Source organism: Chlamydotis macqueenii, chromosome 1 (assembly GCF_036417535.1).
Source record: "Chlamydotis macqueenii isolate bChlMac1 chromosome 1, bChlMac1.mat, whole genome shotgun sequence".
NCBI classification, from domain to species: Eukaryota; Metazoa; Chordata; class Aves; order Otidiformes; family Otididae; genus Chlamydotis; species Chlamydotis macqueenii.
The window spans coordinates 199411736-199429060 of record NC_141556.1 but is presented as its reverse complement, the minus strand read 5'-3'; the positions used below and the strand labels follow the sequence as shown (position 1 = coordinate 199429060).

The 17325-nt window shown below is 37.6% G+C and overlaps 1 protein-coding gene across 5 annotated transcripts in view; it reads left to right on the top strand.

Moving 5' to 3' along the window:
- The window catches only part of GRIA4 (glutamate ionotropic receptor AMPA type subunit 4), a 237775-nt gene that overhangs the window by 186150 nt on the left and 34300 nt on the right, over positions 1-17325 (top strand). For all 5 annotated transcript variants that reach the window (XM_086739579.1, XM_086739580.1, XM_086739581.1 and 2 more), the window contains exons 11-13: positions 743-1113; positions 2394-2592; positions 8420-8667. In XM_086739579.1, coding sequence (XP_086595705.1) covers positions 743-1113; positions 2394-2592; positions 8420-8667 — 818 coding nt within the window. The remainder of the gene's footprint in view (positions 1-742; positions 1114-2393; positions 2593-8419; positions 8668-17325) is intronic.

Sequence of the window (17325 nt, the reverse complement as noted above, 5' to 3'; positions counted from 1 at the left end):
GATTCATTCAAGACTATCTTCATTGTAAAAACACATTAGGAAAACATATTAAAAATTATTCCTGTCTCTAATGGGAATTAATTCAGCATACTTTTTGTCCTTTAATTGTGTGATTTTGCACAGCTGTTTTCTATACACTTGCCTTTTTGCACTGTTTAAAATCTAATTCATTCCTATTGAACTATCTTTCCCCCAAGACAACTATGTGCAGTTTTGTGACATCATGGCAATAGTTAATCACCTTTGCTACTTCATGCCATTTGAAGCTTCCTTGAGTCTTTGAGCTGGTTTCCGTCAAAGAATGATTGTGTCTTATGAAAATATGATAATAAATTACTGTTTCTGGGATCTTATAAAAAAAAAACAAATTATACATTCAATGATAATAGGGCCATTGTCATTTTTCATTCTTCCTTGAATTACTTTATTTTAAATCTAATTTAATACCTAAAATTATCTACTTACACCTGTGCCCACCTCTATACGACTTGAGTCTTCTCCTTAGCAATAAAATTAAGTACTTCTATAATTCTGTAAAATAAAAATCTGCAATATGTATGTTTTACTAAAAGCATATTGAGTAAATATAGACTGTGATAGAAAGAAACAGAAAGATGTAATAAAGAACATTTAAGCCGCAGTGTCCTGATGTTAATGACGTATCTTTGGAATTAGCTGCTTAGCTAAGTGTATAAGCCGACTCCAATTAATCTATACATCTATATTTCTTTTTTCTTTATAGAAAGCAGAGATTGCTGTTGCGCCTCTGACCATCACTTTGGTACGAGAAGAGGTCATTGATTTTTCTAAGCCTTTTATGAGTTTGGGGATATCCATTATGATCAAAAAGCCCCAGAAATCTAAACCAGGAGTGTTTTCCTTCTTGGACCCTTTGGCGTATGAGATCTGGATGTGCATAGTCTTTGCCTACATTGGTGTCAGTGTGGTCCTGTTCCTAGTTAGCAGGTTTAGCCCGTATGAGTGGCACACAGAAGAACCAGAGGATGGGAAAGAAGGACCCAGTGACCAGCCTCCCAATGAGTTTGGCATATTCAACAGCCTCTGGTTTTCCCTGGGTGCCTTTATGCAACAAGGATGTGATATTTCCCCAAGGTTTGTGTCAAATCTTTTTACATTTGCATTTTATCTTCAACACTGAAGCATAAAATTGTCCTTCGTTTATTTTCCTGGCAGTGTTTTGAAGTTCATTCCTTAAGAAGCCTTTTCATTTTTTCTTTTGTAGTAGCTGTGATAAGGGCAACAGACAATCTGCTTTGAATTTCAGTCATTACTATTATTTTACATATGTCAATGTGCATAAGCCACAGACAGCTCTCAGAAACAGCAGGTACACAGAGGGGCAATTCCACTGAGTTTACTTCAGAGGAACCGTGTTGTTGCTGAATTATTTCCATTGTATCACAATTATGAAATGCACACTATTGTGCTGGATATTTGTCTTGCATGGATGAATGTCCCATTTCTGATCCTTATCAAGTTCTACAGCACTACTTCCATAACATCACTGCCTATGAGAGAGAGAGTATTTGACCACATGTTTCTGAGAAGCCACGCTGTATTGCTAAGCTGTGCCTTACAGAGTGGGTGCCTCGGATGTAATATATTCCAGTTCTGGAACTTCGGTGCTCGTTAACTACAACTTCTTAATTAAACATTATGATCCAGTCTTTCAAACTTGGATGCTTCATTTTAGCCATTTACAGTGAGATTTTGAAAGTGTTCAGAATTGGCCTAATTCTGCTATTATTGAAGGTAGCAATAAAAACTGATACTGATTAAGACTGGATGTACATTACTCCTCCACACTTTCTCATCAAATTACAGGTATTAAAATGGAAAATGTATTTTTTTTTACTTAACATAAATATCTTTGTTACCACAAAATGCTTGCTTCTTAAGTAAGAAAAGTGTGAAAGTTCAAATGATTGCATAGATAGTAGAATGTTTGATAAGTTTGAACATTTTATTCCTAGAGCCAGCATAGTCCATGTACAAAGCCTTTTGTGTCTTTTTCTTTAAAGAGGAAACAGAGAAAGCTACTGATTTGCAGCTACCGTGCTTTACCTTTGTCTCAAAAAATCCAGTATTTTTGACAAAATTTTTGCTATGTTAGGCATCTCCCGAAATGAGAACAGCACTGGGATTACTGTTCAAGAGAATTCAAACTTCTGTATGTGCATGATACAATGGACTCTGCACTGTAGGCATTAAGATTCAAGGGAAGAAGCATTTATTACTGTTTAAAATGCAAATTATCTCCCTCCCATTGACTGTTACTTAATGATACATGTTCAGCAATAATGATGCCTTCTCTCTTTCTCTCTTCATGGCTTAAGAGACGGGAAAATTTGCATTATCTTATTCATGTTTAGATCCCTCTCAGGTCGCATTGTTGGAGGTGTCTGGTGGTTCTTCACGCTCATCATTATTTCATCCTACACTGCTAACCTCGCTGCTTTCTTGACTGTTGAGCGAATGGTCTCGCCCATAGAAAGTGCAGAAGACCTTGCCAAACAAACCGAAATTGCTTATGGAACACTGGACTCAGGGTCAACCAAAGAGTTCTTCAGAGTAAGTTGGCATGTCTGTTAGAGCAGCTCTCCCTATCAACTACTGTTATAAGATACTTGAAAATGTCAAATAATGTTACTTTGCAATTATATGTAATAGTTTGTAACTCCTGCAATACTTCAGCTACATTTTTACCCCCACAACACCATTTGTTGGAGTTTTCAGTTATTTTAACTTGTGGAAAGCTTATTGATCCTGTCACATTGGGCAAAAGAGGTGCCCTGAGGTATACTGAAGCCAGTGATAATTAAAGCAGCATTGCACTATTGATTCATCTGAAGCTACAGTACTGAAATGATGTGCAGCATTGAAAGCCTGTGATGATAACGTGGAATCTTGCAGGTTTTGTTTCTGCTTGTGGGTTTGGCTGTGTGCATTTTGCTTTAGGGTCTTGGGTGGTGGGCAAGAAATGCATTTTTTAATTTGCCGCATTCCAGATGAATAATAAGGAGAAAATATATCTTGGGGGGATGTGTTTGGAGCATTAGGAAATGGCCTAAATAGCCATTCATATGTCTGTGCTGTCTGTATTGATTACTTCATTTTCATTTGCTTTCCTGTGTTAGTGTGGTTGGTATGTAATCCTCGTTTGCCAGCTGGAAAACAGGGAGCCTGGACATCACAAGGAGTACATAAGAAACAGTCCCTCCTGCTTTATTTCATGTCTCTAGCAGATGAAAGTTAAGCCTAGCTAACCGAACGTGTGCGAGTTCAGTGTTTGAACGTGGCTCTGAATAAATACTGTGAGCCAGTAATCCTTCCTTGGAAATTACTCAGTTTAGGAGCATTATTTATCCGAAACGTGTGGTTTAAGGCATTTTTAGGAGAAAGGAAGATGGAGTGATGATTTCTTCTTATTGTCTAATTGAAAGGAGACTGTTCTGTGTTAGATACTCCCACATCTTGACTGTTTTCAGTTTAGCCAAAATGAACTCCATGAATCATTAACAAAATTGTGGATGGCATTTGTGAACTATAGACAATATAAATTCAAGGGCAGCTGCTGAGTGACTCTCAAAAGGTCTGTAGTAAAATAACCTTTTTATTGTGAGTGATATTTCCTATTAACTGTAAAAAGATCATGCCTTACAAGATATAAATGGCACTTAGAATCATAGAATAGAATCATAGAATGGTTAGGGTTGGAAGGGGCCTTCAAAGGTCATCTAGTCCAACCCCCCTGCAAGGAGCAGGGACATCCCCAACTAGATCAGGTTGTTCAGAACCTCATCCAGCCTGGCCTTGAACGTTTCCAGAGATGGGGCCTCCACCACCTTTCTGGGCAACCTGTTCCAGTGTTCTATAACTCGCATTGTAAAAAATTTTTTCCTAATTTCTAATCTAAATCTACCCCCCTCTATTTTAAAACCATTACCCCTCGTCCTATCACAACAGGCCCTACTAAACAGCCTTTCCCCATCTTTCTTGGGGTACTGGAAGACCGCTATCAGGTCTCCCCGGAGCCTCCTCTTCTGCAGGCTGAACAGCCCCAACTCTCTCAGCCTGTCCTCATAAGAGAGGTGCTCCAGCCCTTTTATCATCTTCGTGGCCCTCCTCTGGACCTTCTCCAACTGGTCCATGTCCTTCTTGTGTTGGGGGCTCCAGAACTGGACGCAGTACTCCAGGTGGGGTCTCACCAGGGCAGAGTAGAGGGGCAGAATCACCTCCCTTGACCTGCTGGCCACGCTTCTCTTGATGCAGCCCAGGATGCGGCTGGCCTTCTGGGCCGCAAGGGCGCATTGCCTGCTCATGTTGAGCTTCTCATCCACCAGCACCCCCAAGTCCTTCTCCTCAGGGCTGCTCTCAATCCATTCCCCGCCCAGCCTGTATTTGTGCCTGGGATTGCCATGACCCAGGTGCACTTAACCAACACACAGTGGTTGCACCTTCACGTGATGAAGCTGTCCAAGATGTTTAGTCTAAGTTACTTTTCTAGAGTTCTTCTGTAGACACTGAAGAAAGAAAAGGACCCCTGTGCATCCAGTACGGGGGAAGTGTGCTATGTTGAAATAAATCACCCTTTAAGGCATCTTCCTCTTTTGCATCAGCTCTAGAGGGATCTCACTGAAATGGCTAAGGTGGTGGTACCTCATTTTTTAATGGCTACAGTTCAGTGACAGGTGTCTAACTACACCTGTCTTCTTCTATAGCCAGGGTGTTGGTATATACGTAAATATCACACTACAGGTGCTCTCTGGGAGCTTTACTTTTTACCCCAAGTGGTAGAAAATCAGCTTGTCCTCCCTAGAAGCCCTGATTTCACATCAGATATCTACAAAGATGGTGGCATTAAGATATAGGAGGCTTATCTGAGAATTGAAATATTTTGATCCTGAGATGGCCGAATTTCCTGTTTTGTTTTTTTTTTAAAGAGCATAATTCTTCAGTACGCATTATTTATATTCATTTATGTGTAGCCCATAGATTCTTCTTAGCTCGACTTGTGGAAACTTAGGTATTTAGTTCTGGGAATTCCAGTTTCAGTCCATCACAAGCTGAGTTGGTAACCACAATATATGTGTACTAATAGTTCTTTCAACTAGAGTGAAGTTGTGACGATAGTGACAAACATGATGCTGAGGACCAGGCAGATTTATTTAACTCTGGATTTATTAACTTATTGCATTTTCAGGAGTATCCAGTGGTTGCACTTTTTTTAGGTGATGATGCAATAATTAATTCCCAAGGAAATAGTAAAAAATGAAGGAATGGGGTTGTTTTCTTAAGACTTCCAAAACACTTGTACAAGCCATTGTTTTGAAGCAATGAGGTCAGGTCTTTTGACTTAAAAACATTCATGGTCACAAAAATTTCATAATTATTTTACATCATCCTGTAAGCACAGTTAATTTTTTGCTTGAATCAGTATTTCATACAAATTTGCATAAGATTATTTGTCCATCTATAACGACAGCCATTTTTTTTCACTTTAACCTTAAAGAGTTAAGATTAAGGAAAGATAAGGAAAATCAATGTTCTCTTTATATTTTTTCCTTTATTTCAAAAGAAAAAGAGAGACATTAAAAGTAACTACAAATAATAGATATAGTTGCATATGCAGAATTTGAAGCTTTATCAAGATTTAGACTGTTTACGGCTTTTTAAGAAATGGTGCATTGAGGCCCTATTATCAAATGGTTTCTAATCTCTGCAGCAGTATAGTGATTGTTAATGATATATGCACTATTTCTAAATATTTTTTTCACAAAACAGGGACAAAGATATAATTGACAGACAATTTTTGCACAAACATTATTTGCATAATAAATTAATTAAGACCTAGCCTGAAACAATAGTATGAGAAGACTTGTTTGCCAAGTCTAACATTTTGTGTGGTTTGAAGCAAACATCATCACTTCTGGAATTACAGCCATGTGTAACTTTTCTGTCAGTGATTCCTATCTGACTGAAGATGAGCCTTTAGGAAATTTTCTCATTACTTGAACATTTCTGATCAAATTGTCAGAAACTCTGAACTGATATTCAGTCTGCTTTGATTCCAGATTGAAAATAGAAAAAAGGAAAAGTCATTTTAAAGCCAACATAAAGAAAAAGAAGACTTCAATACGATTTGATATTTACTCTTATTTTCTGTTTTGGACACAAGGAGAGTTGCATTTTCTGAGCAGCTTGCTCAAGAAGGAAAGAACTTAATTTTAGCAGTCCTACTCAGACAAGCCCTACATGAAAATTGTCCTAGCTTGGCTGACTGCAGGGGAAAGCTGCAGTGTTTCCTCATATGATAATAAGGAATATCTGTTGGTTCACTCTTCAGTTTTCACTCTGAGTTGACATGTAGAAATTGCATGTTAACAAATGAAAGTTTGGGGGAAAAAAAGTGTTCTTAGAGAGCTGATGCCTTGTTAGACTTTACATATTTTTTTCTCTCTTCATGGGCAAAGGAAACTAAATCCTAAAAAAAAAATAGATGTAAATGCAATCTTTTTCAATTTATTTAGGGCATTGTTTCCTCTTACTAGTAGAGTTATTTCATGTGTTGCGTGTTTTTAGTTTTGAAGGAAAGTGACCTATTATATGTTTACTTTATAAAGAATCTGATTGTCTGAATGTAAAGATGTGAGAAGTGATTAGAAGTGGAGGCAGACAAAGGCAAGTGAATATTCTTGAAATGATGCCTGATTTATTACTGCTCTCTTCCATTTTTCTTTCTGTAAATTTAAATCCATGAAATTACATCAGCATGAAGCAAAAAGAATACATGGGTGGCTTAGCTTACTCTCTGCTCTCAGACACTATTATGTAAATGAAAAGTAGCTGTGACTACAGTGGAAAGAGAGGGTGACAAGACAGGATGTGATTATGAACATACACAGCTGTTGTCAATTTAAATTTTATTATATTTGATAGAAAGATAAAATGATGCATATAGACAAGCTAAAAAAGCAAGGATAATTTATTATGTTCTGCTGTCTGGTATTTTTATTGAACTTTTCTAGTTAAATGCCACATACTTTCAAGTTAGACGTACCTCCCTAACAAATTATTTTCTAAGTAATAATACAATCATTCAGTAATTGGTAAAAATAAATGCTTCAGGGAAATTACTCTTACCGATACAAAAGCTTAGTTACAGGCTTTTTAAAGTCATTGTCAATTTAAATAATGCCTAGCTTATAAGATTTTATATTTTTTAAAATATTCTAAGACCCTTTTTTGAAGGGCTTTATAATAATGAATATTTTGTAGAGTGCTCAGCACAGTGTAGGAATGGACTCATAGACCAAACCTTGCTTAGCTAGAAACTCCTGTTGACTCAAATAAAAAATGACTGAAGGACTAGGTGAAAAAGTCCTTTTTGCAGCATGCATAAGAGAAGACAAGTGCCATCTGTTATTAGATAAAAACACTGTATAGTGTTTAGTTGATGCACTACTGGTTTGCATGTATGTATCCCTGTTGCTGGAGGAAGCAAAGAAGTTGTTGAGTTAATCTAATGAGCATGGGAAGCTTCTCAGCCTGACAGCATTTCCTTCCTTCCTTTCAATGAAAATTTTTATTTGTTTTTATTAAGATGTATTTTTGCTTAGGTCTTTACTTGTGGTTACACCATGCATTCACAGACAGGAAAATTTCCAACTAATGCACTTTAAGCCATGAATTCTTGCACATTCTTTCAGCAAACACATTTCTTACTCAGGAAGGACAAGTCTTTAAAATAAATCCATGTTCTGAAACATACCTAATACTTCTTTAAGAGAAAAACTTAGGGCATTTTGTTTCCTTTAGTAGCATATTTGGTCCAATTTACTGTTTCTGTCTTTTATTGTGAATCATGTCTTGAAATGTTGTGCAGCCTTTCTGAATGTAAATTGAATGAATTCTGAATTATGAAAGCAGAAAAGCGATTGTGGTTTTGATGGTGTAAGAAGTGGGTGTTAGAGCTGAGACATGCTTCAAGATTCAGCTCAGCATTTATGTGAAGATTATTTTATTGTTTCTCTTTCTCATACAGGTGTATTGTAGATATCTATTTCGTATCTAATTCCCTAAAACACCTTTACAACACTTTGATGGTGTGGACTGCTTTTATTTAACAGTAAATTCAGGTCTTAGCTTTGCAGTTATTTTATTGTGACTACTAGAGGGTAACTGGACCTAAAAATAATACCTGATTTTATAGTATTGGTATTGTTATTTCTTGTTTATTTTAAAATTATGATGGAATTAAAAAAAAATCCTTATCCAAGTATGATTTTCACAATCCTAGTGGTTTGAAAAATTAAGTATGATTGATTTTATTTTGACCAATGCCATTCTGAAATGTTGCAACATTCTTCTATTCTGACTTCTTTTTAATTTTCTCCAGAGATCAAAAATAGCAGTATATGAAAAGATGTGGACCTACATGAAATCAGCTGAGCCATCAGTGTTCACTAGGACTACTGCAGAGGGAGTAGCACGTGTCCGCAAATCCAAGGGCAAGTTTGCCTTCCTGCTGGAGTCCACCATGAATGAATACATTGAGCAACGAAAGCCATGTGACACCATGAAAGTGGGAGGAAATCTGGATTCGAAAGGCTATGGCGTAGCCACACCGAAGGGTTCTCCATTAAGGTGGGTGGAATAGTATAACAATATAAAATGTGTTGTTATAGTATTCCACCTTCCCTGATGTCCCTGATATAGCTCTTTTTGTTTTGTGTGTGAACATGGTATGTTATTTTTCTTTTCTTCCATTTCATATTTTTTTGATCAACAAAGGTAACTTTCTAATTTCAGTATGGATTTAGCAGCTATAGTTGGTGTATCTTTCAAGGCCATATGAAAACCAAACTGGTTGAACACTAGCTACTGAAAGTCAGCCTCAATAGAATCAACATCAGCTATTCTATTTCATCAGCTTTTTTCACCAAATTCAACCCTTTGTAGCAGTATTATGCCTACATTGTCTGCATCAGTATCTGCATCAATAATATGGCTACATTTTATATTTTGTTTATTGATCTTGGCTGCTAATTTCTGAATAAGAAGCTGCTTGTAACATCCTTTTTTCTCAAATGTCATCGCCTGGAGGCAATTAGTCCTTCATGAAAGCAACTTCATTAACGTTTTTTTTGTAAAAGCACTTTCTTATTTAGAAAAAAAAAGTTTGTGTTTCTAGCATTATGCATTTCAGTACTGCCTTCAAACTCTTTCTTTATCATGGTTTCAGACACATTCAGTCAAGTAGGAGAGTTTTTGATAGGCAGATCATTTGTTTTTCATTTAAATTTTCAGGGAAACAGAATTGAAGGCACTAGTTCTGTGTTAAAATTGGCAGTATTTACCATGGTGTTGTCTTTAATCTTTAAGGCAAACTAAACTTGCTTTTTTCCTCTGGTAGACTTGCCAATTTTCTTCAAAGCAAAAGGGCAACTAGCAGAGGGAGGGAATGTGGCCTGTGGAGTCTTACAGAGATAGGGTGCATGTGGGTGAGGGAGAGGGAATGGCCCCCGGTGCAACCAGCACCCCACTTCTCCAGTTCATGCTCATGATAAGGGATTACAGCTGGCTCTGATGAAATAGTTTCACAGAGGAGACAAAGTAAGTTGAAGGGAGGAGCTGCAAGTGCAGATGGAGCCGTAGTTCTGTGCAGGAAATAACTAAGGAGGAACCAGTCTACACCCGTGACTGCAGAGGAGACATAATTACCACTATGCAGATAACTAGACTCACTCTTAACTCACCGGTTTAACCTACACATAATACCACAAACCTCAATAGCCATAACTGTATTACGTGGATGGGAATAGGAGTATCATCAGAATCATTTCCATCCACAGCAAAAGAAGATTTGTATGTGCAAGGAAAAATCAAGCCAGTTATTTCAGTGATTTAATATGAATTTTTAGTCCTTAACGTTCAATAACTCTCAGATTTAGAAATTGCCACCTTTACCACTGAATAAAGTAGTAAGAGAACATAAGGAGGCAAGAGAGGGAAAATGACAACAATAAAAATATTAGTTACAAAGAAAAACATCTCCAGAATTCATGGGGTTGTTAAAGGCAGAAGGCAGCAGATTAATAGAAGAGGCTGATCTATTATCTGGATATATTTTCAGAGCACTTACTTTTTTATTTTATATTTCTAATAGATTTCTATCTCCTTCTCAGTATTCCAGGCAACCTAGAAGTGCTAGGCAGCACTGCAGTTTAGTGGAGTTGCTTTCCCATAGAAAGGAGATGCCCATTCCTGACACAGTCATACTTACTGTGCCAAAGACAGGGCAGACTTTTTAGGAATCACTTCAGCTGCTGTCATACATATCCTAGCAGTGGGCTGTTTGCTCTAAGCATGCTTTATGGTGCTGTTTAGTCCCTCTCACTTTCTTCTGCAGAGTATCCAATACCAACAAGAAGTCAGTTATAATGAAAACTTGTAGCCAGTGGAAATTGGTTTGCATCAAATTTGGGCTTGTTTCAGTTTTGTTCAGTTGGCTAGATAAAAATATCTGGGACTAAAGGGAATAACACATAAAGCAGTTAGAAGGAAGAGGGCCTAGTAAGACAGTTTATTTAATAAGAACAGAGAGGAAGACCACAACCATGATTGTAAGGATCAAGTGTGAAGTCCTGGTTCCATCCCAGCTAAAGACCAAGCTCCCATATGTTTCAGGAAGGCCAGTTTGGTCTAACTAGGGGTCAGCAACTATCACTAGGGTGTTTCCACGTGTTTCAAAAAGAGGAATAGGGGAAATCCTGCCCAACCCGAAAATTGGACCAAATCTTCTTTCAAGCTGTCTTGACTGGCTGTCCATGTCCATGCCTTTCCCCAGCCTTTCTTTCACATGTGCTGAGCTGCTTGTTCTCCTGCTGCACCCCATTCCCTCTCCAGTCCCAGTGACAAACCTCAGGCAACACATCACTGCTGCTTGCCTATTAAAAACATTAAGCAACGCACTTAATGTTCTGGACAGAAATAAAGAACAAGCAATACCTCATATTCGTACCACCTCTTCCATATATATCTATAGACAGTAGTGCTTACTGAAGAGGGAAAAACTTTCTACCCCTGTGCTTTTGAACAGAAAAGACTCAGCTGTAAATTTTAACTGTATGCTTCAGTATTTTCTGAATTGTTTGAAATTGTGGAATACTGGTTTTGCTGTTTTGACGGTGTCCCACATGGCAGTGTTTCTGTTGCTGATCAGATGACTTACGTAACTGCTGCCTGCACAGATAACTGCGAATACTGAACATGCAGATTGAAATACATGAAGGGTAGACTAGCTAAGCTCATTACATAAATTAGTCAAAAGACATAATTTGCTGTGGGAGTTGTTAATTCTATATTTTATTTAGTAATCATAATTTCCAATTTGAGTTATGTGTAGACTACAAATTACTTGATGTAGTTCACAAATAATTGCAAGTAGCATATAAATGTTAAACTTCCACACTATATTCTTGGGCTGTTCGGGACTAGGGGGAAATATCAATTGTTTCAAATGAATTATTCATATCAAATTATTCACTAAACTCTTTGAACACCTATTTCACTATAGATATTTTAGTCTTAATCCTCCTCCTACTTACAATGACTATAAATCAGGAGTTTTTTTCACTGAAAATGTAGTATCAGCTGCATAAAATTGATGTGAGTCTATGGAGAGCTAGACCGTATATTTTCATACATTTAATACTGACAGAAAGTGGTGTCATCTAAATCAGACTTCTTCCTGTAGCATAGAACTAGCGATGGTTCCTTGCCATCACATCACCGGGCTCACATCCATTACAGAGCACATACCCATCACTTCACTCACGCAGATGAAATCCACCTGCCAGAGCGATCCAGGGACTGGTCTCTCTGTTGCTCATGACCCTACACATGAGCAGGGTAGTGGATTTTAATTTGAAACTCTTCCTTATTGGGTTCCATGCTACACTCCTGCAGTGTTCAACCAGTACCTATTGGCTAAATGGAATTATTTCTTCTCAGTGCTGGTGCAGTGTTAGGATTCATGCATATCACTGGATGGAGGAGAATGGGAAATGCCTGATGTGTGTTTCTTTTATGCCCACTGGGCAGTACCACGTTGCACATCATGTGTGTCTCCTTCCTTCCTTCCTTTTCAGTGATATTCATTTTTATACAATGTTATAAAAGACATTTGAGAAGGAACATGCGATTGAGGGCAAAGGCTCTTGTCACAACAAAGATTGAGTTCCTCTCATGGCACTACTGAGCTGTCCTTATTGTTTCCTCCTCCTACCACGGTAGGTATCCTTCCAAAACTACTGCGTAGTAATCAGTGTGAATTAATGAGTTTTTTTCTTCGAAGGTGGTGTTTTCAAAGGTGGTTAAGAGAGTGCTGCTTGTCTGCTTAGCAAGACCTGGCTTTGTAAATATGTTGTCGTTAGAAGACATTCTCGTGGCCAGACTTCTGGCCATTGTGGATCATTCCTGGCTTGTCTGCCTTGCCACTTGCAGTAATCTGTGTTTCTAGAGGGCAACATGTGGAGATCTTGTACTACACATATACTACGCCTTGCATGCCTCTGCTTTTCTGTTTTAGATATGTAGGCATCATAAACAATTTTGAATAGTGATCAGCATGAAAGAGTTCTCCGCTCAGAGATAACGAAAAAGGAAGTAGGGGCAGTATTGTCTTAAAGGTGCACTAAAAGCTTTTTCTATTTTTTGTACCTTGAAGCTGTTTGATGCAAAGGTGAATGACAGACTGGGCTAAAAAACGACGAGTTGTCATTGTTTCTGACTGTTTTAACTAAGAGCATTTGGCTGTTCTGTCCTGCAGCTGACAGTACGCAGTGTGGATGAGTGAAACATGCTCAGGTCAGGAGTGTCTGGTGAGACACTTTGAGTTCAGCCAGATAAGAGTGGAGGATGAGATCTAGCCAAATAATAATAAAGAAAATTGTTGTGAATACATGTATTGATGTATTTTAAAGATTGATGGTAGTTGTTCACCAACCTGATGAAATCCAAAGCTATGTTAAGCTCCTGCTATTTCAGTTATGGTTAATGTTTATAGATATGAATCTGGGATTCTATATTTCTTTGTTTAAGTCTCTATTCTTTTTATGTAGTAAAGAAATAACTCCAGTTTGACTTTATGTTCTTTATGTTCTGGAGAGGAAGGCAAAAAGGTCCATGTGGGGGTCTGCGAGTTCTTTGCAGTGTTACAGCTGGTGGCATGAACTGACTCTTTACACCAACTAAGGTGCCAGTTCTTTATCCATTCTTTACTCTGTGTGTAGTAACATGAGGTGAGAAATGTGAGAAGTGCATCAGTGAAGCAGGTGATACAGATGTAATGTTCTGATCATTCTAGCAACTTGTGTGAAGTGCAAAGTACAACGGGAGTGAAGCTGCCATTGAACTATGATTTTAGTTTCCATCCTTTGCAAGGGAGGAGTGCCTGGAGAGTGCTTGGGGTGCAAAAGGCATCCCAGTGGTGGCCTGTCAGCATTGTATGGATTCTCCTTTTTCCTCTAATTGTGCAATACCTGAAAGAGATTTATCCTAGAAGTGAGTGATCTGTGGTGGAGGGAACTTCTTCTTGACAAAACATGTGAGTTTATGTGAATAAGGTGAAGATCTGTTTTGAAGAGAGTCTTTGTGTGCATTGGCTTTATAACCTACCATCTTAATCTGAATGACTTCAGCTAGACCTTGTTTTCCTGAGGTAAATATCTAAAATTTCTATTCTTTGTTTCAATGTGGTACTACAGCTGACAATGTTACCTTTGTTTTCCAAGGATATATCCAGTATTGTCCCTTAGTTAGAAATGTAGTGTTGAAGGAAAACTTGGTTTGGTAATGTATTTTCATTCATACAAAATTTTGTCAGAACTTACATAGGATGGGATATTCTCTATTTTTATTTTTGATGTTTTTCATTGACCTGAAACAAGCTTGGGAAAATAAGGGTAGATCTGATAGTATAATCTCTTCCAATGGGACCATTAAACTTTTTGTCAAGTTCTGTCCTTGATGTTTTCAGAGACCAGAGTATACAGAGCTTCTTGTGGATGGAATTCCCAGATTATCACTCACTGTCGAAGCTGTTTATCATGAACTTAATATATTATTCTAGTATATACCCCAGTTCTCTTTTTATCCTTGTTTTGCAGAACTGATAATTCACACTAAGCTCTGTGTGAAAAGAATCAGAGCCATTACACAGTAGTCACCTATAATAATAGATAAAAATGTTTCCACCAAAACTTCTTATATTCTCTGGTTTCTTATTATTTCTATAAAATTTGATTTTTGTATGCAAAACTGGGTACGATGTTCACAGATTCCCTCTGAGTAAGAGGAAAACTAGGAAAAACTGTTTGAGCTGAATGTCCAAATTACTTGCAGCGTCAAAATTTATTTACTAGAGAGGACTTTTTCCACTAGTGTTTTTCAAAGGTTTTGTACTGTGGAAATACGTTAATCTTCACAAAAAAAAAAAAAAAATAGACTTCTCCCATGAATGAAGTTTGTTTGTGTAAGTTGTGTTGTATCACAAAGTAAGCATTTCCCTAGACCACTGTTCTGTGTTCAGTTTTCAAAGGTCTTCAGAGATTTATTTATTTTTAGCTGATATTGTTGGTGTAGGTATTCTAGCTTGTGGTGGTTTTATGCATCTGGGCTGCATTCTTTACTCAATGGCATGTTCCTCTTTCTAGAAAGATATACAAATAGGCAAAGGTGATGTACAGTTGGGTCTGTGCTTTTGAGCATTGTTCAGGCAATTCAGAGAGAAGAATGGGTATTTCCTTTGCTGGCTAGCTGTCATCCAGCTAGCAACACTGGCATCCAAAGATCTCCCCAGATCATGCTGAAGACAGGTGACCTTCACAGTGAGGAGAGAGGCAAATGAAGCTGGTTCGATTTTTTTTCACATTTCTCTTCTCCTGCCAAGATGACTGGTCATGACCGTAATCAGTGTGTTATCCACAGAGGCAATCAGTTCAGCAAAGCACTGTAGGAGCTGCAACCTGGTGTTACTTATGTTTGATATAGAAAAGATATAGAGGTGAATAATGGAGATTTGAGGATAAAAATGAGTGATGTGAAACTACTGAGTTTGACCTCTATTCTTTTAAAACAAGGGGCAGTGGAGAAAACAAAAATCCCTGCATTGTTATGGTGTGGTCTGCTGATACTTAAAAAACCCAGGATTTTAGTCAGGAGTTTTACTTACGAAGATTTTACAAGGTCATTTCTTTCTGCAATACAAAATTATTTGAAAACTAGAATGTGATCTGTAACATTTTGTGCATATTGTAAACATTATCCTGTTTGACCGATGGTGTAGATCATAGTGTATGACTTTGCATAATATTCTTCCTTTCACTGTAGGCATAACAAGGTTTGAATTACCACCCCATTATCCATTCAGTGTCAGAGCTTATAGCCTGGATATTTCTCAAGCAGGTCAGATCCTTCAGAGCTTGTTGGGTTTTCTGTCAACTAAAAGGAACATTTACTAGGTAAAAAGGCCGAGAGTGGGCCACTGCTTAGCAAGGAATGTAAAAGTCAGCGGTCAAAAGATCAGTGAAGAGAGAGCCTGGCAATGAATGTTGGCAAGGTGTTCTTTCAGCTGAGCCTGGGAGGCATACTTAGTTTCAGTTATGTGGATTATTTCTGTCTAAAAACAGAATACTTCTTTAAAAGTAAAAATAAAGCCTTGCAAACAGAGATTGGAATCCCAGCTTGCTCTGTATCTCCAGTGATACCTATTGGATTAATTTTATAATTTTTAATCAAGATAAGGATCTTCCACATGCAAAAAGAGTGGAATAGAGAAGAGGAAATGTTGATGATGGCTAATTAACTCCATTACAAGACGTATGAGCAAATGTATTTAAACAAAATCTTCTACTTGGAGGAGTTTTACCCTTTCTTGTGATTTTTACATATAGAGACTAGAAATTGTAATAATCCTGACTTAAGCCACCAAATTGCAGTGAAGAGCATTGTTCTTGAGAGAATTTCTGGTATTTGTCTCTTTAGAAGAAAACAACTCATTAGTGGCCATGATGCTCCACTCACTGAATTTTGTCTGTCCTGGTGAAAAAAAAAAACCAAACAAACTACCAGTATATCTTTCAAGTACTTCAAAGAATCATCTCTGATCTACCTTGCCCAACAGAGCCTGCTTCTTCATTGCCACTTGCAGGAAGTTTTCACTCTCAGGCTTCAGGGAGGGATTCATAATTGAACAAAGCTCTCGGTGGTCTGGAGAAGAGAGCAAAAGTAACAGAAATTTGTTCTGTTGCTATTTCTGTTTTCCTAGACTACAAATGATATTAGAAGCAACTGATGCGAGACAAAGCTCTTCCAAGAAGCCCAGCTTCCATTTTGATCGCATAGTTACATTCTGATACCTCTCTGCTGATATCATCCTGCTCCTTACTCCAGGGAAGGTCCCAGATTTTAGTGAGAACAGTTGTGAAATGAGGTGCTTCTAAGCAGGACTGAAAGGACAGAGCATAGAAACAGCAATGAGACTATTGCCTAGAAAGGTTTTTTTTTTATTTACACATTGTGATGGCAATAGGTATTTTTAAATTAGCAGTATAATCAGTATAAAATGTGAAACTACCATTTTATCTCTTCGGCTTTAGCATAGGCTTAACAGCACAATGAGGATTCTTTTTTCTTTGTTTTCCTTTTTTTCCAGGATATTTATACAAGAGCTTTCTCTTTCTGACATTTAGTGATTACTAAAGGTGAAATTTCTGTGCTAATATATAGAAGTGTTTGAAGCACCAGGACAAGTTTTATAACAGGCTCATTTTCTACAATCAGAAAGAAATCAAGGCATAAAAAAAAAAAATCACAGTTCTTTTTTGTTTGTCTGTTTCTGAAAGATTCAAATGCAAACAGAATGGAAGCTTCATTATATCAAATCTGTCCAAATGAAATTTGTCAGGCTGTTCAGTTCTCTGTCAGGTAAAAAGAGGCATGTATTTAAGTATAACCAGTGAACTTCCCTAAAACTACCAGTGAAGATGGGAATCTCTCAAAAATACTGATACCATTGCTGTGCACGTCTTACTGACTTTCTCGACTTCTGCCAAGATTTGATAAGCATTAATCCCCAGAGTGTGCTAGTGGGATAGAATCATAGAATCATTTAGGTTGGAAAAGACCTTTAAGATCATCAGGTCCAACAGTTAACCTAACACTGCCAAGTCTACCACTAAACCATGTCCCTAAGTGCCACATCTACACATTTTTTAAATACTTCCTGGGATGGTGACTGAA